Source organism: Megalobrama amblycephala, linkage group LG9, assembly GCF_018812025.1.
Source record: "Megalobrama amblycephala isolate DHTTF-2021 linkage group LG9, ASM1881202v1, whole genome shotgun sequence".
NCBI classification, from domain to species: domain Eukaryota; kingdom Metazoa; phylum Chordata; class Actinopteri; order Cypriniformes; family Xenocyprididae; genus Megalobrama; species Megalobrama amblycephala.
Window position 1 is genome coordinate 8473906 of NC_063052.1, and position 26494 is coordinate 8500399.

The window sequence follows — 26494 nt, forward strand, 5'->3', positions numbered from 1 at the left end:
CACCCCTCCTTCCGAAAGGAGCAATGTTCTCTGATTGGTCGGGTGGATCAGTTTGTTGTGATTGTTGAAACTCAAGGTTATGGTAAGGGCTGATTCTAGCCTGAAACCCTGAGTTTCAACATACTATTAACACAACTTATCCTTACTTAAACTTATTTATTTATTTATTTATTTTTTGCATATGCCTTGGATGGCAATTATTTAAATAAGGGATATTGTGACGTATTGTGACAAACTTTTTTCTGCTCAAACAGCAACATTACACATCAAACAAAATTGAAAATGTAAAAAAGCATAATAGGACCCCTTTTAAGAAACATCTCCCATGCATTTTATGGTCATTGTCTCTGACATATTTTTTTAGGTTGCACAAGAAAATTATTGTCCATTACTTGGAATCTTAGTAAATAAGAGCCATTAAGCTTCGCAATTTTATGGGCAACTGATCGTGGCAACTCTTTCTGTCACTATAAGTAGCCACATATCTTACAAACTTCAAATTGACATGTTTACCACCAGCAGTGATACAACTGGTGTGTTTCTGTCACAACATAGCCTTTCCACCTCTCACGGCTAATGTTGACTGACAGGGCTCTGTACATAAACTTTACTGGTGGTACTTTCAGATCAGCTGAACTCTGATTCAGTCCAGAAGGGTGTGTGTGTGTGTGTGTTAAAGGCTATTCCAGACGTCATGTTAGTGTCTGGGCCAAGCTGCAGGGAGGTAAAGGGATTCGGTGTGATCTGGCTGGCTATGGCATGTTGTGAAAAGCAAAGTCTGCTTCGTAGCGCAATGGGAGTTGAAACCGTAATCAGCATTGAGCATGCCAGCTCCCCTCAGGAGTGGCTCACACTGCTCACAGATGACATGCAAACACACACCAGCACAGTCGCTTTGTCAGCCTCAGAAAAAGGCGTACAGCACAATGCCATTCTGTGAGACCCAGCTGTCATATAAGTTTTCGCTCTTTTTAATTAAGCTTAGATTTAATGATAACTTGAGGTACTATATAAATAAATAATGGTTTTGGGTGGAATTAAAAATTTTATTATCTATTCTGCAAGATAATAAAACAAATCAAACTGTCAGAAAACACTCAAACAAGAAATACCAAAGACAATATACAGTGTTGGGGAGTAGTTAACTACATGTAGCGGCGCTACTAGTTTAACTACATTTTTCAGTAGCTTGTATGTAGTTCAGCTACTTTTAAAACAGTGTAGCTTTTCCAGTAGTTAACTACATTTTCCAGCAAGTAGCGGTGTAGCGCGACCAAAAGCTACAAGCTACTTTCCGTTTTGCGTTCTGACGAGCCTAATTCATTCATAAAGTAGCACAGCGTCTTCAGATCACAAACTAAAATCGTGCATTACCGCCATCTATTGTTATATAACGCATCTTGCGGCTTTATCAGTTCATCAGCAGTTCATCGAGAAGAGATCGCCTGATGATTATGTAAAGGACAAAGCATCCATCATTTGAACTGAAAACAAAATCGCGATATAGTTTAGTGCGCTTATCACACGGCAAAGGCTGATCTAATAAAATCGGTTGCTCGGGTATAAGAATGTTCACGCGAGAAGCACATGATTCGCGTCTCAAAGCTTCATCACTGCATGTGCTGTGAGTTTAACCTGCATTTTTCTGTGTATCCAATTTAAGTTCCGGTTCGGTTTAACTGCAGGTCCGGTTCCAGAATCAAATCATTGAGGGTGCTTCTGAAATAAGTGAGGGTGCTATAGTAAAGTGCAGATGTAATGTGTTAACAATGGCTCCACCATAATAAGAATAGCAGTGTATAGTGAGACATTTAGGATTTTAAGTCATTTTACAAATAATTGGAATAGAATTTTAAAAATATAGACACAAAAATTCTAATATTTTTCTAGTCTGCATTTACATTTCTTATTATTATTCTTATTATTACATATTTTTGTCCCGTGTTTTGGTTATGGTAGCAATTTTTAGTGTGAATCCTGCATTTATTTGTAGATATCACTTTTGAAACTGCAGAGTGCAATTGGTCGTCAGTCCTCTCATAGCATGATAAACAAAACTTATATTAAAATTCTGAATGTATTATTTATAAAGCGTGCAAAGAGAGTCAGTTTGAGATATAGGCTACATTTGAGTATTGTATCTTTTGATATAGTTTACAAAATAAAACAGTACGTATTTAAATCATAATTGTAGTGCATTGCTTTGTTTTAAACCCCAAACATCTTACTTAAACATTCTTCATTAACAGCTATCCAGTTATTTGTAATAAGCTATGTCATTTAAAAAAAAAAAAAATCAAAGTAGTTTCAATGCAGCTAGCTACTTTTTGATAGTAACTTGTAGTGTAGCTAACTACTTTTTCAAAAGGGTAGCTTGACTGTAGTTTAACTACTTTATGAGTAGCTTGTAGCTTGTCAAACTACAGTTTCAGAGTAGCTTCCCCAACACTGACAATATATACTACATTTAAAAGTTTGGAGTCAGTTAAGAATTTTTTCTTTTTTTTTTTTTTTTGAAAGAAAAGTTTTCAGTAAAGATGCATAATAGATAGATAGATATTGTAATTACCATTTCTTTTTATTCACGTAGCAAAGTTTCGAAACAAGGAAAGAGAAGGAGGCCTATTCACATCATTCTTTCTTTGGAAAGTTGCATGACTCAGCTATGATTGTGGGCGACTTTAATGACGCCTAAAATGTGATGAGCCTCAATGTGTGTGAGACGACCCTTCTGACCTCTAATCCACTTCGTAATCTCAGTCTAAATGGGATCACTTTCACCCTAGCAAAGCAGCTGACCTAAGACTGGCCCTAGACAGACCCCCTGTTGGCTAAAGCAATTTCCTTTGCCTTTTACAAAAGGTTTTCACTGTGTAAAAGCAAAGGTCATCCCTTTTGGCCTCTCTTCAACTGTCTATCTTGCTCAACACAGCAAGGTTGCCTGTGAGGTGTGTATCAGTAATTGCATTGGAAGGAGGAGAAAAACAGCTTTTTGTGAGCAAAAAACATGTCTGAACTTGTTTTATGATGTTTGTTCCTTGATTCAATCATCATCAAACCTTATCACAATGACAGCAATAAATACATTTTTATTAAGTACTTACTATTATTAACTCTATCCCTGACAGGTTAAAAAAAAAAAAAGTTTCCAGACACTGCCAGCGTTTTTTGATAATTTTCACAAAAATTTAATGGCCTTCGGAATATTTTGTATGAATATCTAAACATGCAATATATCAAAAGAAAGAACAGAGCCTCTGCTTTTTACACTAACTTCATGCATTCTTTCTTTATCAACACCTAAATGTAGGTAAGCTTCATTAAAAAAGCAACATTTTGAACACAAATCTGAAAAAAAAAAAGTTTTTTTTTTTTTTAATACTACAATGTGCATAAGCAATGCTTTTATCACTCGTTTCTGCTTCTTATTTGTCTGTGTTTTGATACTGAGATTCGGTAGATTTCAGAAGATGTGTAATAGTGCCCCCTATCGTATAACAGTGAAAACACAGAAAGCCGGAAAATTTTGTCAGTGGTGGGGAAAGAGTTAAGTACTTATTATGATTATTAAGTACTTATAATTTATTTAAACAACAACAACAATATCAACCAATAATAATAAGTATATTTTTATAAATAATAATAAATATTAATTTTATATATAAGAAATACTTTTCAAATGTTTGGGGTCAGTAAGATTTTCATAAATTCATACTTTCAAGCAAGGATACATTGCACTGATCAAAAGTGACAGAAAAGACATTCATAATTAATTCAAAAGACATTCAGAACCATTTCTATTTCTTACAAATACTGTTCTACTGTTCATGCTATTATGATTATCATCAGTTGAATCAAAGGAAAAGATCTTAGAGAAAAACTATGCAAAATCCACTTACCATCAAAGATCTCCAGCTCATCAAACTGTCTGCTGGTCTGAAAGTGTTCAACGGTGAAAGTGATGTTGTAACCTGAATCCACCTTCACCACCCAGGAGCAGGACTCAAAGTGCGGCAGGCTGCTGCCCGGTGACTGACTCAGGATTATCCCTGTGGAGGCTGTCAGCACCTCGTTCATGGGACAGGTGACTGTGAGGAAAACAGACAAGAGCTAGTTCAGCTCCATACATTATTACAAACAGATTTCCTTTGATTTTCCACATGCATATATCAGCCGTAGCTGTGATGCAGAACGCTAGTATCTCTTCCAACCCTTAACCATCAAAGCAACGTTCAGAAACCATTATACTCAAGGAATACATGAAAGGAACCTTGATCAAAAACACAGAATTACAGATCTATAACTCCATTTAACATGACACTTGAACTTCAGATGCAACAAGAATTGCGTAGCCTATTGATCACCCAACAATTCAAGCCCAATATCCAGTCCCCACTTTGTGCATGCCTATGGTAAAGCAACCGAACGCAAGTCAATGATAACTCAAAGCACCCTGGGCCAGTCTGTTGTGACACTGAGAGGATTGATCACTGCTGTTCACACGGTTGTACAGCCTGGCTCTCATGCCTCAGTCTGCAGTTTCATCTCTCAGTCATTGATATTCCTCAGAGGCCCGCTGTGACATTTCCCCACACTTTTACCTTGAATGATCAGGCTTTATGCAGTGGCCCGTCTTGGCCGCTTCCCTCAAATCTCGGAAGCCTGTCTCTTATTCTCTCCGTAGCTGTCAGAATACAAAGCAAGCATCCAAATACAAATCACAACATAAAAGGATAAACCCTCATCTCTGACACAGTTTTATTATTTTGTCTCATTTCTTCCACATGACGAGAAGCCGCGTACGCATCAGCCAGGAAGAGATTGTTATTATCAAATATTTATGACACTTACGTTTCGGATACGAAATATGGATTTTCTATTACATGTCTTGCTAAATAAACACACTGCTGTTTCAGAGCTCCGCTGGTGCGAATACTTCATGATCGAGTTGATATCTGCATGAGATTATTACAAGGGAAGAATTGTGGAGATCTTCTAACCCCACCGCTCACCTCCGCTTATCAGAATATCGACAGATGCGGCGTGCTAAAACCCAGTAAATAACATGACCCACAGTAAACAGTTTTGTTTCTATATTCAGCCTCTTTAATTGGCCTTTTAGTCAGTCGTTTAGCACCTTAATTGACTAACATTTAAGCCCACGGGTCTGTGCGCTGATTAGGACGGACGTTAATCAAAGCAATAATTTCATGCTTGCTATGCACTGTCCGGCTTTACGTGTCAAACCTGAGATAAGTTATTCTTAGAATTGCATACAGGTTCATAGCCCAGTGAATTGCTCCGGTGACAATGATTAAATTATAAAAAGTTGCTTTGAGAATTGATACGATATAAATCACACTTGTGGTTTCTGGTCGAGACTGAGCCTGAGCTCGGCGGATACGCAGGAACGATGGGGTTGCTGCTTGCCGTTTGACACGTTTCCTTTACGAGGGTAAAATATAGAAGCTCTGGGACCGGCTACACAGCTCTGGGGTGATATAAAATGTGAATGTGGTTTCACTGGAGGACAAACATTATCATGGATTCATATCGATGCCCGCTTGAGCCTATCATCACTGCATAAAGCATAATGCGCTCAGGTAAAAAATACACCCCCAATAACCTACATCTGTGCATCCTGGCGCTCGCGCTCGCAAATTACATTCTTCAAAGTGTGAGTGTGGGTGTTACGGATCTTTATTTGCCTCCACATACAGTGCTTTGAAAGCTGGCTGTTAACCTATAACACAAACAGAGATGTATTGTAAAGCAGCGAACTGATAGATATGACGAGTATTTTGCGAGCACATTTAATGTATCATAACAGTTACAGGCCTTTGCTATATTCTTGATATTTACATTGTCAGTGTATTCATGTTTAAATCAGTTTATATTGCAAAACATAAAAGGAACTCTTGGCATCTGTGCTGAGGACTGCTGTGCTGCCGAGATCTGTATATATTCTTCGGAAATTGAAACAGTTTAAAGGATTAGTTCACTTCAGAATTTCAATTTCCTGATAAATTACTCACCCCCCAGGTCATCCAAGATGTTTGTCTTTCTTTCTTCAGTCGAAAAGAAATTATGGTTTTTGAGGAAAATATTCCAAAACATTCTCTCCATATAGTGGACTTCAATGGCTACCAATGGGTTGAAGGTCCAAATTGCAGTTTAAATGCAGCTTCAGAGGGCTCTACACAATCCCAGACGAGGAATAAGGGTCTTATCTAGCGAAACGATCTGTCATTTTCAAAAAAAACCAAAAAACCTTTTAACTACAAAAGCTCTGCGATGCACCACACATTACATAATTACGCTGGAAAGGTCACGCGTGACGTAGGCGGAAGTACCACGGTAGGGTGAAAAACTCCATCTCATCTTTTTGCTAGATAAGACTCGGCTGGGATCGTGTAGAGAATCCTGAAGCTGCATTGAACCTTCAACCCATTGGTAGCCACTGAAGTCCACTATTTGGAGAAAAATCCTGGAATGTTTTCCTCAAAAAACAGAATTACTTTTCGACTGAAGAAAGAAAGACACACATCAAGTTCACACATTTTGGTTGACATGGGGGTGAGTAAATTATCAGGAAATTTAAATTCTAAAGTGAACTAATCCTTTAATGTTTCATGTACTAAAATGCATTGATGAATTTAAAGTGACTTTAAATACTAAATGTTTATAATAAAAACTAAATATGAATACCTTTATGTCAGTATTATAATTATTAGTAATAAATAATTGAAACTTTTTTTTTATTTTTTTTATTTTATTTTAGACCAAAAGGTAACCTTATTCATGACAGAAAAGTTAATGAGCATGTTTACATGCACACCAATATGCTGATAACTCACAAATATCAGCTTATTGAATTAACCAGTTGTCCTGGTTTACATGCAAACCAATAACCCAGCAATGCAAGCAAACCACGTTTACAAGACCTTATTCATAAATCAGGTTACTTCCCAGTAGTGGCATCAAAACTTAATCATTCGTGTATCTGACAATGAGTATTCCATTTGTTATGTCATTGTGATGTTAAATAAAGCATTACAAAGCAAAGAGTACAATTCTAACATGTCAGCTGGAAACTTATGGACTCATATATTCTCCTCTCATGCAGTTACAGATGCAGCATTTTGACTGTACCACTTTTGCAAGAGATAACACATTTTTATATTTTTTTTTGTGTCAAGAAAGAGTCAGTTTGCGATATAATTTCTCCTCACTTAACGCGAAACGCTTGATCTGTCTGGATCCGGGGTAAGAACGTTTTCTTGACACATTTCAAACATGCGCACTTCAATAAGCCGACAGAACGCAGGTTAATTGGGGTAAGAGGCAAAAATCTAACTGTGTCGACTAGTTTATGCTTAAGCCATTTATGACTTTACTCTGATAAAGGAAAGCGGGTAAATGCACTTACATGACCACATGCATTGTCAGCTTATTAAGCATAATGTGCATGTAAATGTACTCAATAAAAAACTACTGTTTAAAAGTTTTCTATTTAAAAACTATTTTTTAAAATGTAATTTTTAGCAGCTATTACTCTAGTCTTCAGTGTCACATGATCCTTCACAAATCATTCTAATATGCTGATTTGCTGCTCAGGAAACATTTCTTACTATTTTCAATGTTGAACACAGTTGTGCTGCTTAATATTTTTGTGGAAACAGTGCTATTTTTCCAGGATTATTTGAGGAGTAGAAAGTTCAAAAGAACAGCATCCAAAATCTAACACTTTGGTTAAAAGCAGACTAAACTGAAATACCCCAGATATGTCGTGGTATAAATGCTATAGCAGAATGTCAACCGGTTGACACATTTCTACCATCATACCACCCCTAATTACATTCTGCCCCAGCAAAATGGGAAAGAGCATGACCCTCTAGACAGAATCTCAGACAAAATCCTCATCATCCCAGGCCTTTCACTATGGCGGCAAACGGAAATGAACTCGCTCAGGTCGCCCTTATCCCCTAATCCACTTTGAAATGGACTGTCAAAGGCTGAATGTAAACAACAGTTTTGGTGGCAGATTCTGACAGAAGAGGAGAAGGCATGTCAAAACTGCTCCTTTAACAATGGCAGCTGAAGATTATCTACTGTATGAGACAGGCTGGCATCTAAAAAGGGATTTTCAACTTAAAATGTCACCCTTCGTGACAATGAATTGCAAATATGGCCCCCAGAAGAATATACATTCAAGAGATGGTAACGTACGGCATTCATTTCGAGATGTCAAGAAAAAGGATAAATGTCACGTGCAAATTGTCAACGCAGGCCATCCAGGCTTGCGCTTTGTTCGCCGCATACAGCTTTCACGTAATTGATCGACTTGAACGAGTAATGTTTTGAACCGTCTGAAGCTGAAAACGCACACATTCAAACATGTATTACAATAGCACTGGCTGTCTAATAATGAGGAAGAGCAGGATTTCAAAATGAGCAAGAGATGTTGAGGTACTTGCGCCGTTTGTTATAATGCAGAAGATAAAAGGCAGTTCTAAAGCCATTTTACTTAATTAGTGTGGCAATGTGTGCATGTACTGTACCACATAATGTGTGTTGACGTGTGTTTTCACATTCATGCAGTGACATATATAATACATATGATATACATAATATATGAACAGATTAATATTTTATATAAAATTCACAGAATTTTGAATAAGAGAAAAGAGTTGAATAAGAGTACTGCAAAGAATTTGTAAATTATTTAATAATATTAGTCATAGGAAAATAAATGAAAAGAGCACATAAATGCCATCAAGAGAAAAATGCTTTGGTCGCCATGGTGACGGAAGGTCGGAATAAAAAAAATCAACACGGATGTGCGCATGACATGCCGTGTGTCGCTGATAAAAAGCATACTTTATTTATATATAACAGTATATTTAAGTATAAACATTGAACATTTGAATGTGGAGAAAGTCAAAAGAGTCTGTATATGCTTAAAGAAAGGAAGTCACATTACGTGTGAAATTCTTCTACCCTTAATTTGCATAATGCCATGTGATGCACTCTCAACATTCACAATCTATTTTCTCTGTGAATATGAGTGACACAAAAACAAGAGTGAGAGGAAACACTGAGAGAAAAGGGAAGCCATATAGCAACATCTATGTATAGTGCTGTCGATTTAACATGGTAATTGAATTAATTTCCTATGGGGAAAAAAAATAACGAGTTAAAATGATTAACGCAGACCTATGTAGTTCATCTTACATTTTATACAGTTGATTGATGATGAATATTGTCTGCTTTTGCTCAATATTGACAATGAAAATATTACCTATAAAGCCAGAGCAGAACTGCTGTGCATCTCCGAGCAACACAGTGCAGTTTCATTACTGAACGAATCCACGATTTGAGAGAATCAATCGGGTGAACCAATGATTCAATGGCCCATTCATAAAGAGAGCCATTTACTTAATTCCTGAAAGAATCAGTCATTTGAACGAATCAAATGAATGACTTAATGACTTACTCATTTAGACATTCACCGCCACCCACTGGCAGTTTTTGTTTCTTATTTAGAGAATCATTTTATAAAAAAAAATATACATATACATACGCATCTTACACATCATGCCCTTGTCTAAATGTCAAGCACAGGGTTTCTTTTAAAGAGACATAAGGCATAAGGCCATCATCGTCATGTGTATGTCTGATTATGTCTGCAGAAGATATGATTCTCATATCAAAGGAAAGCTAAAAGAAGTAAGGGGAGGTATTTGATGGAAAGAAAGACATGGTATGTATTCAACAAGAGGATGTGACAGATCAGATGTCAGGTACAGACAGAGACAGAGAGAGAGAGAGAGAGAGAGAGAAGAGTGAGAGAGAGAGTGACGGGGAGAAGCTGTGATTTAATAGCTGGGTGCACCTGCAGCCTGGATATCCTCTGCATCTCAATGAGCTTTGCGTTCCCTCTACCCATCACTGTCCTTCCTCTCTACTCTTTCAATCCCTCAGTTTTTCGCTCTGTATGCTTGCTCACTCTTTTACTCGTTCTTCAGGATAACTGTAAACAAAACTGTCCTAATAATCAAAAATTGAAATGATCAATATTTATTTCATTAAACCAATAATTACCACAAAAATTACATTACGCACAAACTATATTTATTCCTATTTCAAGTGAAATTGTATTTAACATAGGCTGGTTTCTCTATCCTTAATGCTTTTTTTTTTTTTATTTGAAGATGAGAGCATGTCCATGTTGGCTATTCTACCAGATGAATATGAATTTTAATCAAAATACCATACAGTTTAATTGGATGCCAGCCTTTGATGTCAACAACAGGAGAGACCAAGGAGGGTTAAAAACTCCCATAGGTATTTTTTTTCCTGGTTTTTACCCTGTTTTGGTACAGTTTAGCCACATGGCAACATATAATTTCCCTTCACTTTATAGAGCAAATTGCATTGTTGGAATTAAAAGGGCAGACTTCAAAGAACACGAAAAATATGCTGTTTTTAAGCCACATGACATTTGATTTCCTCTCCAAGACTGCAAAGTGCATTTTATTTTGGTATATTTATCATACATCATGAATTTTTTGCTGCATCTTTGATTAGATAATTAGATGCTGTTGTTTACAGAACAACCTTGTCTGACACAGTTTTACAGAAAATATGAACCTTGCCACATGGCAGTTCTGTACCACAGTGGAATATGGCCATAATAAAAGCATAAAGCATAACAATACTTATGCATTAATAATACAATTTTGATGTCTTTCAGGAAAAAAAAATGCATACCATTTTCAATATGAGCAAAGAAAAAAAAAAGTTTACCACTGAAGATGAAGTAGGATTTACGATGCTTTGTTACATTTTCAGTTGTGTTGCAGATTTGACACCTTTCCCAAGGTGTTTCTCAAAAATCGCATTTTTATTTTTGTTACTGGAGCTTTTTTATGTTAAAAATTAATAAACAAATTAGTTAATTAAAAAAAAAAAAAAATTCACATTGTAAATATAATGCATTTTTCAGTGTTCAACAATAAGTTATGCAAATGTTTTTGTTTTTTTTTGTTAAAGGGTTAGTTCACCCAAAAATGAAAATTATGTCATCAATTACTCACCCTTGTGTTGTTCCAAACCAGTAAGATTTTCCTTAATCTTTGGAATACATATAAATCAATGTTTATTTGTGAATAAAAGCCTAAATTCAATTTGTTCATTATATAAAACGATCATGTCTCTTCAGAAAATTTTGACTCAACCACTCAATTCATATGGATTCGTTTTATGATCTCTTTATGAACCTTTTGAAGCATGAAAGTGGTAGTTGCATAGCTGTCAATGGAGGTGGAGAAATTGCTCAGATTTTATTTAAAATATCTTCAATTGTGTTTCGAAGATGAACAAAAGTCTTACAGGTTTGGAACAACATGAGGGTGAGTAAATTATGACAGAATTTCCATGTTTGGGTGAACTATACCTTTAACCTAACTATGTACATTTATATAGTTGGTCACTTTTTATTTTTTTTGATTGACTCTGAAAATAGACCTGTCTCTCTCCACAAATGATCTCATTACAAAGTATAAGATCACCTTCCTTCTCCTCCTCCTCTATCCTTCTGTTTCTCATTCCACCAGCCCCTATGTCTTTCCTGTCTCTTTCTCTCTCTTGAGTTTGACGAGGCAGGCATACTTAATGTGACTGACAGCCAGAGGCAGTACCCTGACCAAATGGAGCGGGTGTCAGCTGGCTTTGTTGGCCCTCAGTATAAGGGGCTTTTCATATAGCCGAAGCAATTAACTGCGACACCTAATTAATGTTACGATGAATTACACAGGTTCACTGAAAGCACTCCACCATGAAGGTTGAGGAGGACCATGTTTGGGCCTGCTATACTGGTAAAAAAAAAAAAATAATCAAATTATATGTCCTTCTTCTTCGCACTGTCCCAAACCCCAGCCTCTGACATAGGCTTACGCTGAAAACTATAACGCTTCCTGTCTATTATTTGCTTCAGTTTTTCAGCCTTTTTTCAACAGGACTTAATCACTTTCTGCCAAACAGCTGCAATGCAGCCCACAAATTGCTTCCAGTTAACAAACAGCCCAATTGCTTTTCACTTACATTGTAAACAAGGTCAAACACAGGGACAGCTTAAGTATGTTTTGATATTGAAGATGTTGAAAGATTCTGAAACATTTTTTTTAAAAAAATAATATAAAAGTCGTGTTGACTATATAGCCTAATTTTTTAATGACAAAAACGATATTAAAAATTTTCACTAGTGGAAAGAAGCATTTTGACTAGTGGCCTCAGAGTTTTGGACTTCACGGATACGTATTGGGGCATTCAACAGAGGCTTTTTAGTCAGACCTACTGTACACAGTGAAGACTATGCAGAGAGCTCAGAGAGATAATTCTCCTACGCTGAGCATATAGAGACAAACATAATGAGGAGGAACTGAGGGAGTTTATGGGAAATGCCATATCAAATCACATAAAAGCAGCTGGAGGAAAGGTAGATGAGCGTTTAGCATACTCATGGGGTTTGCTTGACAGGCTCTGAGGTATTTCATCCCACCTCTAAGCCAATAGCAATAATGAAGCTTCGTATAGCACAGATCCAACCATCATGATCAATAGACCATCATGCATTGCAACACAGTGGGGGTGGATTTTATAGTACAGTATATAAACCAAATGACTGGTCTTTTGTAAAACGCAGAGGGAGGAAGTTACTAAGAATGAATTGTCTTTTAAAATGCTTATGGTTAGTGAAGAAGATGCAGGTATTTACTCAGAAGTACCATGGTGTAATTGTTTCACATAATCTGTTTAAATGGATAGCTCATACAAAAATGAAAATTCTGTCAGCATTTACTTTATTGACATTATTGACTTTCTTTCTTCTTTTGGGAAGCTTTTGAAAGCTCTTTTCTTTTCTTTATTTCTTTTTTTTTTTTGTCCATACAATGAAAGTTAATCTGGTCCAATGATGTCCAATTGGATCCCATTGACTGCCATTTGTCTAAACAAAAAAACAACTTTCAAGATATCTTATTTGGTCTTCCACAGAAGAAAGAAAGGATGAAATTTCATGCTGGCAAGTCTGGTTTGGTTTAGGCTTGTTAGGTGGTGATTTAGCATATTGACCAGCATAGTCATGGCAAAACTCAAACAGATTGGTCTTTATTGTCAATCTGGCTGACTAAGAGACTTAGTGGTTAGGCTAGAGAAAAGGACCATACTGGTGTCTGCATATGCTGGTGTCTGAAATAGCTTACTATCACATGAAGGTGGTGGTCCTTCAAACTCAAGATGAGTCCCCAGGCGACAGGTTTGAATGCTGTTCCCATTTAGGTGATATCCTGGCAAACATCTGTAACGCACTATATCACCTGTGGAAAGAGAGGGAGCGAACAGATAAATGGATATTCATCATTGCTTTATCAAATGTCTTTCAAATGCACGTCACTTTACGGAGAACATAGGATTTCTGAGAAGCTCGGAACAACAGGAGCAGCATCTGGCTGTTCCTGCCGCTGCCTCACTCATAACTCGATGAAGGCCATGTCCCCTCACTGTCTCGCTTAATGGCTGACAGTGACGATAAAAGAATAAAGGGAGAAGGAGCGAGTCAAAGGGAGACTCGATGTGCCGGCGCTGCATTGCAGTGTAATTAAGGAAGCGCCACACTGCATGGTTTACATTCATAACACCCATCGGCTGCTACCTGAGGGCCGTTCAGATCTCTGTAACAAATCTCCCTGTTGCCACACAAACATTCAGGCACCCTGTGACTCAGCTAAGAGGAACAAAAACACCTAGTGGTTTTATAATGTAGCATTTAACTTGAAATAATAAACACAGGCTTGCAAAGAAAAAAAAAAAAGGCTTTACATGTTTTGAAATACATATTTAGGAATGTGTTTGTGGCTGTGAGAACATGCGTTCATGGCCATCCAAACACAACGGCCTTAGTTAAATCACTGAATTAGGAGAATTAATTGGATGTGGTGGATAATCAGTGATCAAAAGCGTGATTCAGTGCAGGTTCGTGCCAAAGACCATGAATGTTTTAACCCCGACGGAGGCTCTACAAACACGTTCCATTCCAGAGAGATCAAACAACCCTGCACCGACCCGTAACAACCCATTTAGAACAATTAATATAAATGAATGCATTTTTTTGTCCATGCCAGAAAAGCAGTGCATTGATTTTACAATGGATTTCAGAGGCGACAGAGGCTGGTGACTCATCATTAGAGAACCAATGAAGTTATGATTGCTTTATTATTTATAAGTGTTTTCTGTGGGCACTCGGAGGTGAAACCAACAGTTTTAATAAACGAATCAAAAGATTTTTTAGGGAAAAAAAGAAGTTAAAATAGCTTGAATACAATCTTGAAAAAAAATAAAAGAACCTATCAGAGATGCCACAGCCAAAATTGTTCAATCGTAGTTTATGTGGGAAAAAAATAAAATAAAATAAATTAAGGGTTGTTTATTATTATTATTGCCGCTGCTCCTGCTGCTGCAGGTAAAATGGTGTAATTATAACAACATGCTATGATCACTAATATTATAATAAACAAACATCTCAGTTGACTTGAGTCTACACTTTACGCTCTGCTTCTTAAACTTTAATGACAATCAGTGATTGTCCTTATTCTGTGCACAAAAATCAACTTTCAAGTACACAGTACATAATTTCCTGTCAAATGTTCTCAATTAATCTGCTATAGGAAAGCATGGCAAAATGTGTATGCTTCATATATAAAATCGCTTCTGTCTGGCCTCCCCACCATTTTGTGTTTGCACAAAATGTAAACTCAACCTATGTTCTAGCACCAAGCACAATACAACATCAGCCTCTGTTTTGAATTCTGGCAATGAGTCAGCATATCAGCACGGCCCTATGGGACTGGTAGCCCTGGCATCTGAGCGGTTTTCTCTCCTCAAAGTGAGTTCTCGAGGGGTGTTAGCGGTGGTGGGGGGAGGTGTGTGTGTGTGGCTGGCTCTGCTATTCTGGGAACATTATTAATGAGAGGCGCTCAAGCCTGAAAATGAACTGGCAGCCTGCGTCTCTGCTCAAAATGTTCCACTTATACTGGGCCAGGCCGAGTCCACCAACACTAACGCACACAAGTAGGCATACAAATCAGATTGTAAATGAAGTAAAATCAATTCAAACTCACCTATCTTAAATTCTTTACTGGCCATCAGTATTTCTGCATTAGGAATGATGGGAGGTGGCAAACAAAACTGAAGTCTATAGGCTAGAAAGAGAGACAGAGGGATAAAGAGAACAGGTTCAGACATATCATATTGCATTCAGGTATTCATTGTGAAGATAAAGAACAGTTCTACATGACATAAAAAAGAGATAATTTCATGTGTTCAGGGTCTTATTTGGAGTGCTTTTTAAGTATGACATGGCTTTTATGATGCTAATCAGCTAATCAGTGTTGTCAATTTCCAGCTCCATTGGATTGAAAAACCTGTATGCAGTCCTAAGCAACCATGCAGTGTTGCAAAACTCGAGTCTGGGCTTTGGTCTCAAATCCTTCTTGAATCGAAGACCATATTTTCAAATTTTCAAACATTTGACTGCCACTGGGACTCGAGACCATGTGTGGTCTTGAGTACCACAGCACTGCAGATACATTTTGTGGTCTGTGCCGAAATGTGCCTTCTTAATCATTAAGGCCCTCTTCAGGTATAGTCTTAGCTCCTTTTCTGGTTTCAGCAACTCAACCTGCTCTGACCTCAGCCTAGACTGGAACTCGAAAAAGCTGGTTTCGTCCACAACGCTGCAATAATTTATTTAATCACATCCTTCCACGGGGTCCTGATGCAATCAGGCAACTGCTATTGAGATGTTTGGGAATGCTAGCGATAGCTTTCTCTTGGACCAGTTACCTTGGTAGTTGATCTTGAACAGTCCACCTTTCTCAGAATTGCTTCGGAAACGTATCAGAACTTGATTAGAAGTGCTGCTTGGTGGGTTGTTGAGCTCTCCCTCGGTAAACACTCCAAGTTTACGAGCCGTTTCCTGAGGTCCGTCCCTGTTGAAGACATATCATTAAAGTTTAATGTACAAAACCCTCTAACCTTGCATACTGCATGGGACAGGGGAACACCACATGCCTTGCTGCCTGACATTTCAAAGTAAGTCAGATCCCACCCATATAGATCACCCGGCTGATTTGAGAAACGTTTCTCTGAATATTGATTACTTTACTGAATTGAGGGACAATTCTAGCCATACTGATTACCTCTCTGATTTCAGAGACTCCTCTCACAGTCCCTACAGTTCCTTCACGCTCAGTTCAGACTCAGCCTCTGTGTCAAGGCATTGTGAAACCGAAGCCACCATCTACAAAGACATCACCTAGGGGGGTTACCCCCATCTTTACAATCCTCTAGTGGGGAGGGAACAACTTGGCACCAACCTAATCCTAGTTTTAACCATGACCATTCAGCTTCAAAACCATCTGTTTGTGGCCATCTGAGCTTGCGCTACAGATTATGTCCTGTCTTGTGCATTCAGAAAAGCATCTGGTTGGCTAAAGGGAGTGCTGGCTCACTGAAGTGAGGCCAAGCTGTCTTGACGGAGCTTTTCTTGACTCTTCTGGTTATACTGTACCTTTAGTTTGAGTTGAAGTGGATGAATCCTGCATGTAAGAGAGTAGATAATGCCTCAAGAAAAAGTAGGGAACCATAGGTACAGTAAGATCAATGCTTCAATTAATCCAAACAGAAAATTGCAGAGATTCAATGAAGATTCAATGAATTTAGAGAAGGTGTGTGATTAAATTGCAACTTGTGCCCTAACATGTTTTAAGGGGAACCCTGTTGAAAGGTTCAAAGTCCTACCTGTACATACAGGCCTCAAGTGACTCAATAAAGAGGCTCATTAATTAGCCACCAGTCTGCGTGTGCTATAAATATATTCGCTCCCAGAAAAGAAAGTTGTAGAAGTATAATCGCTACAGGAAGTTTGACAACTCACCAGATTGTGATGAAATCTTGGGGACCATGGACTTGCAAGAGGGTGAAATTAAGACGAATTCCCAAGCCTGGTGCCACAGTAATCAGCCAGCTGCAGTCCGCAGAAGTGGGGTAGTCCTCTGGGTAACCGGGGGAGAAGATAGTGCCATTGTCTGATGTAATGTTACCTCCACAGGGCACTAGAAGGCAAAAATGAAAATGTACAATTGTAAAAACTCCCCAATAAACTTGACCTAAAACAGTTTTTTGTAGAACCCAACAATTAAAGAAACACCATCACAGAAAGCAGCGTTGGCAGATGATGGAGAACGCAGAAACCAAGAGAGGGGCAGGGCAACATGGCTGAAAATCCCCGCTGGGTTCTAAAACACCACTCAGTAGTTCACTTTCCTTGTCCAACTACATCTTAGAAATCCCTCTTGCAGGCAGTGCTTTGCATTTATATAGACGTGTCCATGTTTCCAATGATTCAAATGAGCCCCAGACATATGAAATCAAATCCCCTTCCTTCTCCTGCTGATCCCATGCTGCTGCTGCCCCCGAGTCGGAGGGGAAATAATCAATGCGATTCGGCTAGTGAAATAAAGATAGGCCTACGACTTGTACGCACACATAAGGATAGTCATAATACACTCTCACTCTGACTGTACTCTCAGTGGTTTCTTGCACCGTCAAGGTCTCTCCGTCCCCACATCCCTCCCCACTCGTTCCCGCCCTCTCTATCCTTCTACAATTCTTTCTGCTCTCTTTCCTCCTTCTTCATTTCCTCTCGTCTCCGATGGAATGCTGAGAGGGGTGCCTATGTTAATCCCCAGTGCTGTGTTCTCTCTCGCCACCTTACTTGCTAAATGAAGTATCGATCACAGCATTCATTAAAAAAAAAAAAAAAAACATGCCACGCTATCAAGCAGAAATGCATGGTGACGCTATCGATTGGGCAAAAAAGTTGAGTGGTGAATGGGGATGGGAGGAATGTAGGAATGTGGTGAACTGAAAAAGAGGAGGGAGCCATAGATGGAGGACAGGCCAAGTTGGCTGATATGGACAGGTGGGACAGTGGAAGAGAAAATCGATCAGCTTTTTAATGCCTGGGAGAGGAAATCTATGTACATGACACCCTGGGCATGAACTATTGGTGGCAGCATGTGTAGGTGACAGCTAGGGCAGTAGGGTTGTGAAGTATTTTAATTAGGTATATAATATTTATATATATATATATATATATATATATATATATATATATATATATATATATATATATATATATATATATATATATATATATATATATATATATATATACACACACAGTACAGTCCAAAAGTTTGGAACCACTAAGATTTTTAATGTTTTTAAAAGAAGTTTCGTCTGCTCACCAAGGCTACATTTATTTAATTAAAAATACAGTAAAAACAGTAATATTGTGAAATATTATTACAATTTAAAATAACTGTTTTCTATTTGAACATATTTCACAAAGTAATTTATTCCTGTGATGGCAAAGCTGAATTTTCAGCATCATTACTCCAGTCTTCAGTGTCACATGATCGGTCAGAAATCATTCTAATATGCTGATCTGCTGCTCAAGAAACATTTAATGTGTACAATTGTACAAAATATTTGTGTACAATATTTTTTTTTCAGGATTATTTGATGAATAGAAAGTTCAAAAGAACAGTGTTTATCTGAAATCTAATCTTTTGTAACATTATAAATGTCTTTACTGCCACTTTTGATTGATTTAATGCATCCTTGCTGAATAAAAGTATTCATTTCTTTAATTTCTTTTCAAAAAAATGAAAATAAAAATTCTTACTGACCCCAAACTTTTGAACGGTAGTGTATAATGCTACAGAAGCTTTGTATTTCAGATAAATGCTGTTCTTTTGAACTTTCTATTCATCAAGGAATCCTGAAAAAAAAAGTACACAACTGTTTTCAACATTGAAAATAATCATAAATGTTTATTGAGCAGCAAATCAGCATATTAGAATGATTTCTGAAGGATCATGTGACACTGAAGACTGGAGTAACGATGCTGAAAATTCAGCTTTGCATCACAGGAATAAATTACTTTGTCAAATATATTTAAATAGTACACAGTTATTTTAAATTGTAATAATATTTCACAATATTACTGTTTTTGACTGTATTTTTAATGAAATAAATGTAGCCTTGGTGAGCAGACGAAACTTCTTTTAAAAACATTAAAAATCTTAGTGGTTCCAAACTTTTGGACTGTACTGTATATATATATATATATAATTTTAAATCTTGACACCCATGCTTTGACTTCAGTATAATTTCTCTGTACCTTTTAAAACCTTGGTGGTGCCGTTTTTTTTTTTTTTTTTTTTCCTTAAAATCAGTATTTCTTATTCTTACTTACTGGTACTCTCAACTGTGACATTACAGACCTTTCAAAAATGTAATTCAAATGTTAAGTGGCCACTAAAGCTGAAGAATATGTTTCTCAAAGATCAGGAGGAGACTTTCAAGAAGCAGAGATGATCTAAAATATATTTAAAAAAAAAAAAGTAAAAAAAAAAAAATGCATTCTGTGATCAAAAGAGTCACATTTTTCATCTTTCTTCTTGACAGTCTGCATATTACACAGCATGGGAGTACGGCGCATCATATTCATTTTTTCCCTTTTCACTCTGTCACACCAGAGCTCTTGATTACTACAAATTCAATTACGCATGCTGAAAGAGTGTTTTAACAAGGCCCAGGTTGGTGCTAAGTTTTTCATTGTGTGGATTATTGTAACAGAGTGTGGATGAATAATGTGTATTTCTATTTGCGGCTTCACCTGTGCAGCGATGCTGGGCAAAGCACCGGTGCCTGAACAAGGCGACGAGGCTGCAAATGCTATGTCAGCCCATTGAATACCTCCCAGGAGCATCTTTATTCCCACACGAGCATTCAGCATCCCCAGTGCATACGCTACCTCGTGACCCACTGCATAATTAACTCACTGAATCAACAGAAAAAATGAGCATGAGAATGTGGGTCAAGGATGAACTCCATTCCTTTCCCATCATCCCCTTGGAGGAGATGTTAGAAAGGAGCCATTGAGTCTGTAAGGACGGTTTATAGTAAAGAATTTGCATTTATGTGCAGTTGCCCTCTTTGACCCTCATTTAAAGCTGGAGTGATGATGGGGAGAACAAAGCTAGTAATTAAGCATACAGAATACACTATTTGCCAGTAGTTAAGTTCAACTATTTTTATAGTACATTTTGTCATTTGTTCAACTGCATTGTATGAAACTAGGCAATGTGAACATGCTGCATTTAGAATGATGTGATGGTCAATAAATGATGTCAGAATTTTCATTTTGGGGTGAACTACCCCTTTAAAACTCTTTGGGAAGACTTTACTTAAAGCCTTTTAATAATACATTCTAATAGCATTATAATACTGTATAATACATTATAAAAGTATTTTTAATTATGCAGTGTAATGCAAGGCATGAATAATTGTAACCAGTTATAATACATTTTAATACTTATCTATTCACTATTACACCTTTAGGAAGTATAATGCATTAAAACACGTGATAAACAACTAATTTTAGATGTAACAAGGAATCTCATTTGATTATAATATCAAATATCATAATCAAGTTACACACTGGAATGAAATATATATATATATATATATATATATATATAAAATCTGACAAATGAAACCAGGTTGTTTGCTAAATAAAAACTGTCCTCACAACAATGCATATAGGCTATCAGATGTTTACTTATGTGGGAGAGGAAATGGAGGGGGTTGTACCTTCACAACGAGGAAACGGATGATCCCAGTTGCGTGTAGTTCCATGTTGACAGGTAAGAATGGAGTGTCCCATCAGCTGATACCCAGGATAGCACTCAAAAGAGATGGACTGACCCACATTATAACCAGCCCCAACCACCACACCATTGTGAAAGGGTTCAGGATCAGGACACTCCTGAAGTTCATAGGCTGGAAAAGACAGACATATTGCTACATAAAACATGGGGGAAGAAAATGTTTGATTCATTTTTGAACCTGCTAGAAGAAAGCAGAGCCCATGACAAGTGCATCTGTTGTGACACCTCAAAGAAATGAATTTGCATCGAAAAAACGATTGCTCTGAGCTCCCAGCACCAGTCTAAACCAAGTTTTACATGTAAACCATGCATGGAATCAACTGATTGCTGTACACCAACAAAGCACTGGGATTTGATTCAAAGCAAGTGCAATCAAAGCTTTGGCAATGACAGATGCTGTAATTTTTTTTTTTTCCTTCTTATTCTCAGATTTAAATTATGGAGGTCTGAACTTCATGGGAATGCAAACAGGTGATCAATGTTCATTGCAGGCAGTGAACACTTACATCACAACATTTCAGCCCTGAGTTAAGATGTTTTCCTTCCTTCTATTTTCCACAATTATGTCTTAAAGTCATTCTGAGGAGAAGTTTTGAAATAAAAAATCATACACATTTCTTTTCATTAGTTCTGTCTGCGTCTGGTGCCATTATGAGAAGTTTTGCCAAATTATTTTTCAAATCTCATAGACACAAAAGGAAATACGCTGAAGCTTTCAGACAGAATGACCATGACTAAAGAAATTGAATTATGTGAATCAGAGCATCTTCTGTAACAAAGCTCTGCAAAAGGGTATACTGCCGGATATAATGCTTGATTTATATGCAAATGTACAGGTAATTATGTATCTCATGAATCATTTCAACACTGCAAACTGTCATTGCATTACAGTGTAAATTCTGATAGCCGTGGATCCATCTTAGAACAGGCCATTTCTATGACCCTATTTTAAATTCACTCATTGGACTCATATTCTACTTTGGATTCTGGCATCAGCAGCATTTTATACCTGATGGATTTTATGCACAGCTTCACAGAGAATGGGTTACTATCGAGTTTACTCGTTATCTTGACTGATTGTTTTGGCAAGGTATTGAAACTGATATTCAAATTGAGGTTCCGGAGAAAATTAATGTGCAAAGGCAGAACTGCAACACTAATGCTAACAACAACAGAATGTGGAGTAAAATGGTCAACTTTTTCAACTTTTAGTTTCCTTACCCTGATAATCAAATCTGAAACCAGGCTTATTCTGAGAGTGATCACTATGGAAATATATAGTGGTCTCATGGGAGGTGGTTAGAAGAGATGGTGGTATGTCCTGTCCACTGAATCTGCCAATCACTGTGCTGGTGTCAAAAGGTCCATTCCTAATTTCCAGGAAATCGTGGTTGGCCTCAGTGGAAAAGTTCAAGAACTGCACATGAGCCCCTGTTTGGATGATAAAACAGGATGTGTTTAGTAATGTCAAAGTTCCATGCCATCCCAGTCATCTTGCTAACAGCTATTGTTATGAAGGCAACAGGCATACAAGAACAGCTTCTTTTTTTCTTTTGAACTTTTTTCAAATAAGCAATAAAATCAGACACTAAAAATTAATTTTTTCATGCTTGTCCAGCTAATGTTCAATGCTAAAAATGAAATAATTAAAATGATATTGGTTCTTGTAATGAAAAGATCTGAATTTGATTTCTGTAACTGCGATATTGGGGACAAGATTTCTCCTATTCATTTTTCCATGAGTGCTCTGCCTCCCCCTCATTCTGTCTCTGATAACATTTCATAACAAACCAGATAAATATCATGGTAAGTATCATCGGCTTTAGCCAATTCATTTTAAACTAGAACTCACTGGCATTACCAGAAAACTCTTTCTAAATAGCATCTGTTCATTCTGCTGTGTCCTCACCATAACCGACTGGCAAGTAAATCCTCCAGGTGCAGTCACTGTTGCTAGGGTAGTTTCCTGGGAAACCAGGGCTGAGGATGGTGCCTTCCATCTCCTCTCTGATTCCCCCACACTGAGCTGAAAGGAAAAATGGTGAAGACAGTATTAGAAACATTAATTTGTCGAAAACACATACTGCGATATAAACCAAACCTGATGTGCTCAAGGTTCAAGTACTTCTAAAGGCTGATAAAAAGAGCTGACAGCTGTCAGTCTATTATTAGAAAATGATATGAGGCAAACAACAGGCTATTTCCACTTCTTTTGATTGGTGGGAATATAAATATGACTGAAAGTGAAAATTGCTGTCACTGACCTGCAAATTAACTTGTCTTTTTTTGGAGAGCCAGCATGGCTTCTATAGTTGCTAAATATACAGTGGGATCCAAAAGTCTAAGAGCACACTGAACATCTAAGATACTGTATATAATATACAATATATACACACAATATCTATTTGATATGCATTAAGTGATATACATGACATTGATTTTTAACCTTTTAAAAAAATAAATGTTCATCATTTCTGTAATATTATATATTTGTAGGCCATAAAATAAGTAAATTTGTCATTTGTGTTTTTAATGGATGCAAGAAAATTTGCAAAAACTTTATATATAAAAGATTGGTGACACTTTAGGGTCCAATTCTCACTATTAACTAGTTGCTTATTAGCATTAGGGATGTGCAACGATTAATCGCGATTAATCGTTTGCAAAATAGAAGTCTGTGTTTACGTAATATACGTGTGTGTTCTGTGTATAATAATTATGCATATATAAACACACACACATACATGTATAAATTTAAGAAATATATGCATGTTTAAATAAATATATATATTTATATATATTTTATATTACATATAAATATAAATATTTTATATATAAATCTAACATTTTTCTTAAATATATACATGTATGTGTCTGTATTTATATATACATAATTATTATACACAGAACACACACATATATTACATAAACACAGACTTTTATTTTGCAAACGATTAATCGCGATTAATCGTTGCACATCCCTAATTAGCATGCATATTACTAGGATATTGGCTGTTTATTAGTACTTATAAAGCACATATTAATGGCTTATTCTGCATGACCATTTTCTACATCCCTAATCCTATCCAATACCTAAATTTAACAACTACCTAACTATTAATAAGCAGTAATTATGAGTTTATTGAGGCAAAAGTCATAGTTAATAGTTAGTTAAAAGTGAGAATTAATCTAAATCTAAAGTGACCAAAAAAAAAAAAATCATATTTCAGATAATTTTCTAACTTCCAGTAAAATCACAAGATGCTTTTTTTTTCAATTTCACTTTTCACTCAAACTGTAAATGAAAAGGAAAAAAAAAAAATCTCCATGGTGAAAGAGCATGTAAACATGCAACGCAATGTGACATCTATGACAGCCTGTGTGGGCTACAATTCGATTGACGTTTCACGTTGCTTAGCAATGCCATCTACCTTGTTCGGTGACCCTGAAAGCTTTGTGCCGAATAAAGAAATGTTACACATTAGCTTTTCTATTGACATCATAGGGGAAACAAGTCTTTCATTTATTAAAAAGGGCAATTCACTTCCCAAAGCCATCAAAGGCCACTCGAGCACCTCTGTAGCCTTCAATCTTCTCATATCAGTGAAAACGTATGCTCTATCCCCTCCTCCTCTCGAGGCTCTGAATCTAAACTACTGATTGATTCAAATATCACTCTGATTAAAGCCCTGGCTTTGGACTCAAAGAGACTCTACGGATGTGCTGAGAAGCCCTACAAAGCTTCAGATCCTGAATGGAGTCTATAGTGGAGGGGTTCAAAATATGCTCTGAGCTTTTGAAAAAGCAGCAGGAATCAAGAAACTGCTGATGACCGTCCAAGCAATGAATCATCTCAGGAGCTCAGGCAATCACAGCAGGAGATAGAGCTAATAACGATATAATAGGACGTTAGGTTTTTTTCAAGAAACATGTGACACTATAATCTTGATCACGTGAAGACTCTTTATCCTTGCTCTTTTCACTGCATTAGATAAATTAACCAACCAAACAGCAGTTTTTAATGAAATACGGCACAAACACAATCGGATCATGTTCAAAGTTAATGCGATGAACTACACACTGCTAGGACATCTTTGTGAACTTGAGGAGAACTGACCTCATACTTTTACTAAAAATGAGCTAGGGACCAGCTGGATAAAAGCATTAACTGCATAAATGGCTCTGAAAAGTGAAGTTAGTTCTGTGAAACACTCTAGCATCATTTATTTGATAATTTGCTACCTAATGCATTGAAATTCATACATTTTTAAATGTGGCTTAAGTGCCCGAGTACTTTTTGGGGACGCTGTACCCACGGACACAAGTACCCGTGTAGTTCTGTACCATTTGGAACTCTGTGGTAGATATGAGCTCATAAATCTGCAAAAGCCAGGATTTAGAAAAGAAATAAATGAATAAATGATGACAGAAGTTATTACCGATGCAGAGAGGAGGCGGATAGTTCCAGCGGCGCACAGGCCCTGGCATGCAAGAGATATGGGAGACTCCCTGCAAAGATAAAAAATAAAAATAAGAAATATTGTTTGTTTTTCAGTCTTTCCTTCATTCATTCATTCAGTATTCACTCTGGCCACACTCTGACGTGCACAGTTTGGATCATCATAACTCAGACACACACTTCTCTTTTTTTTCTCAGATTTTACTCACTATCATTTCGTTCCAAACCAAAGAATTTCTTTCATCTTTGGAACACAAATGAAGACATTTTTTAATGAAATCTGAGTGATTTCTGTCCCTCCATTGACAGTCTATGCAACTACCACTTTTGACACTTCAAAAAGTTCATAAAGAGATTGTAAAAGTAATACATATGAAAAGAGCGGTTTAGATCAAATTTTTAGAAAAGACACACTCACTTTATATGTTGAAAAGATTTAATTTAGGCTTTTATTTACATTTAAACATTTATCAACGTACACATCTTTTGTGGTAAACGGAAGCTCAAGCATGTTTGTTTGACGCGTGAGAGAACCAATGGTTCATTCTCGTGTGTTACGCAGCACGTCTGAGCTTCCGCACGAGGTTTGTTCTTGCGTGTCAAGCAGGTTCGGTTGAGCTTCTGTTTATGTTCGCTGATCAATGTCTGGATAAAAGCCTATATATCATCATATAAAGCGATTGAGTCTCTTCAGAAAATTTGGACTGAACCACTCAATTCATATGGATCTCAATGAACTTTTTGAAGTGACAAATTTTGAAGTGGAGGGACAGAAATCTCTCAGATTTCATTAAAAATATCTTCATTTGTCTTTTGAAGATGAATGAAAGTCTTGGAACACCATGAGGGTGAGTCATTAATGACAGAGTTTTGGGATTTTTTTAGTGAACCAACTTGGGATGTAAAGATTCACTCAACTCACGATGCGATACGATTCACGAGACTTGTTTCACGATACGTTTTTCTCACGATTTTTTTTAACAAAATGAAATTTAAGACAAATTATAAATGAAAAAGTATTATTTTATTCTTTCTAAGACAAAATGCTGCATATTTCTTTGTGAAACGTTGTCAAATAACAAAACTAAGTTTAAATTTGAGAACTAATCTCAAAAAAGTCCCTCCAATTAGATCTTCCAATGCTGTTTTCTCAGGAGGAGGTTTGTTTTGGCTC

The 26494-nt window shown here is 36.9% G+C and overlaps 1 protein-coding gene across 5 annotated transcripts in view; it reads right to left on the reverse strand.

The window, feature by feature from the left end:
- csmd2 (CUB and Sushi multiple domains 2) overlaps positions 1 to 26494 on the reverse strand; it is a 320658-nt gene that overhangs the window by 32725 nt on the left and 261439 nt on the right. For all 5 annotated transcript variants that reach the window (XR_007186350.1, XM_048201499.1, XM_048201498.1 and 2 more), the window contains 9 exons: positions 25301 to 25370; positions 22771 to 22887; positions 22083 to 22292; positions 20785 to 20973; positions 16997 to 17174; positions 15904 to 16049; positions 15180 to 15260; positions 13266 to 13379; positions 3900 to 4088 (listed from right to left, as the gene is read on the reverse strand). Coding sequence is in view for 4 of the 5 variants with exons in the window: in XM_048201499.1 (XP_048057456.1) it covers positions 3900 to 4088; positions 13266 to 13379; positions 15180 to 15260; positions 15904 to 16049; positions 16997 to 17174; positions 20785 to 20973; positions 22083 to 22292; positions 22771 to 22887; positions 25301 to 25370 (1294 nt within the window). In the remaining variant the exon portion in view is untranslated. The remainder of the gene's footprint in view (positions 1 to 3899; positions 4089 to 13265; positions 13380 to 15179; positions 15261 to 15903; positions 16050 to 16996; positions 17175 to 20784; positions 20974 to 22082; positions 22293 to 22770; positions 22888 to 25300; positions 25371 to 26494) is intronic.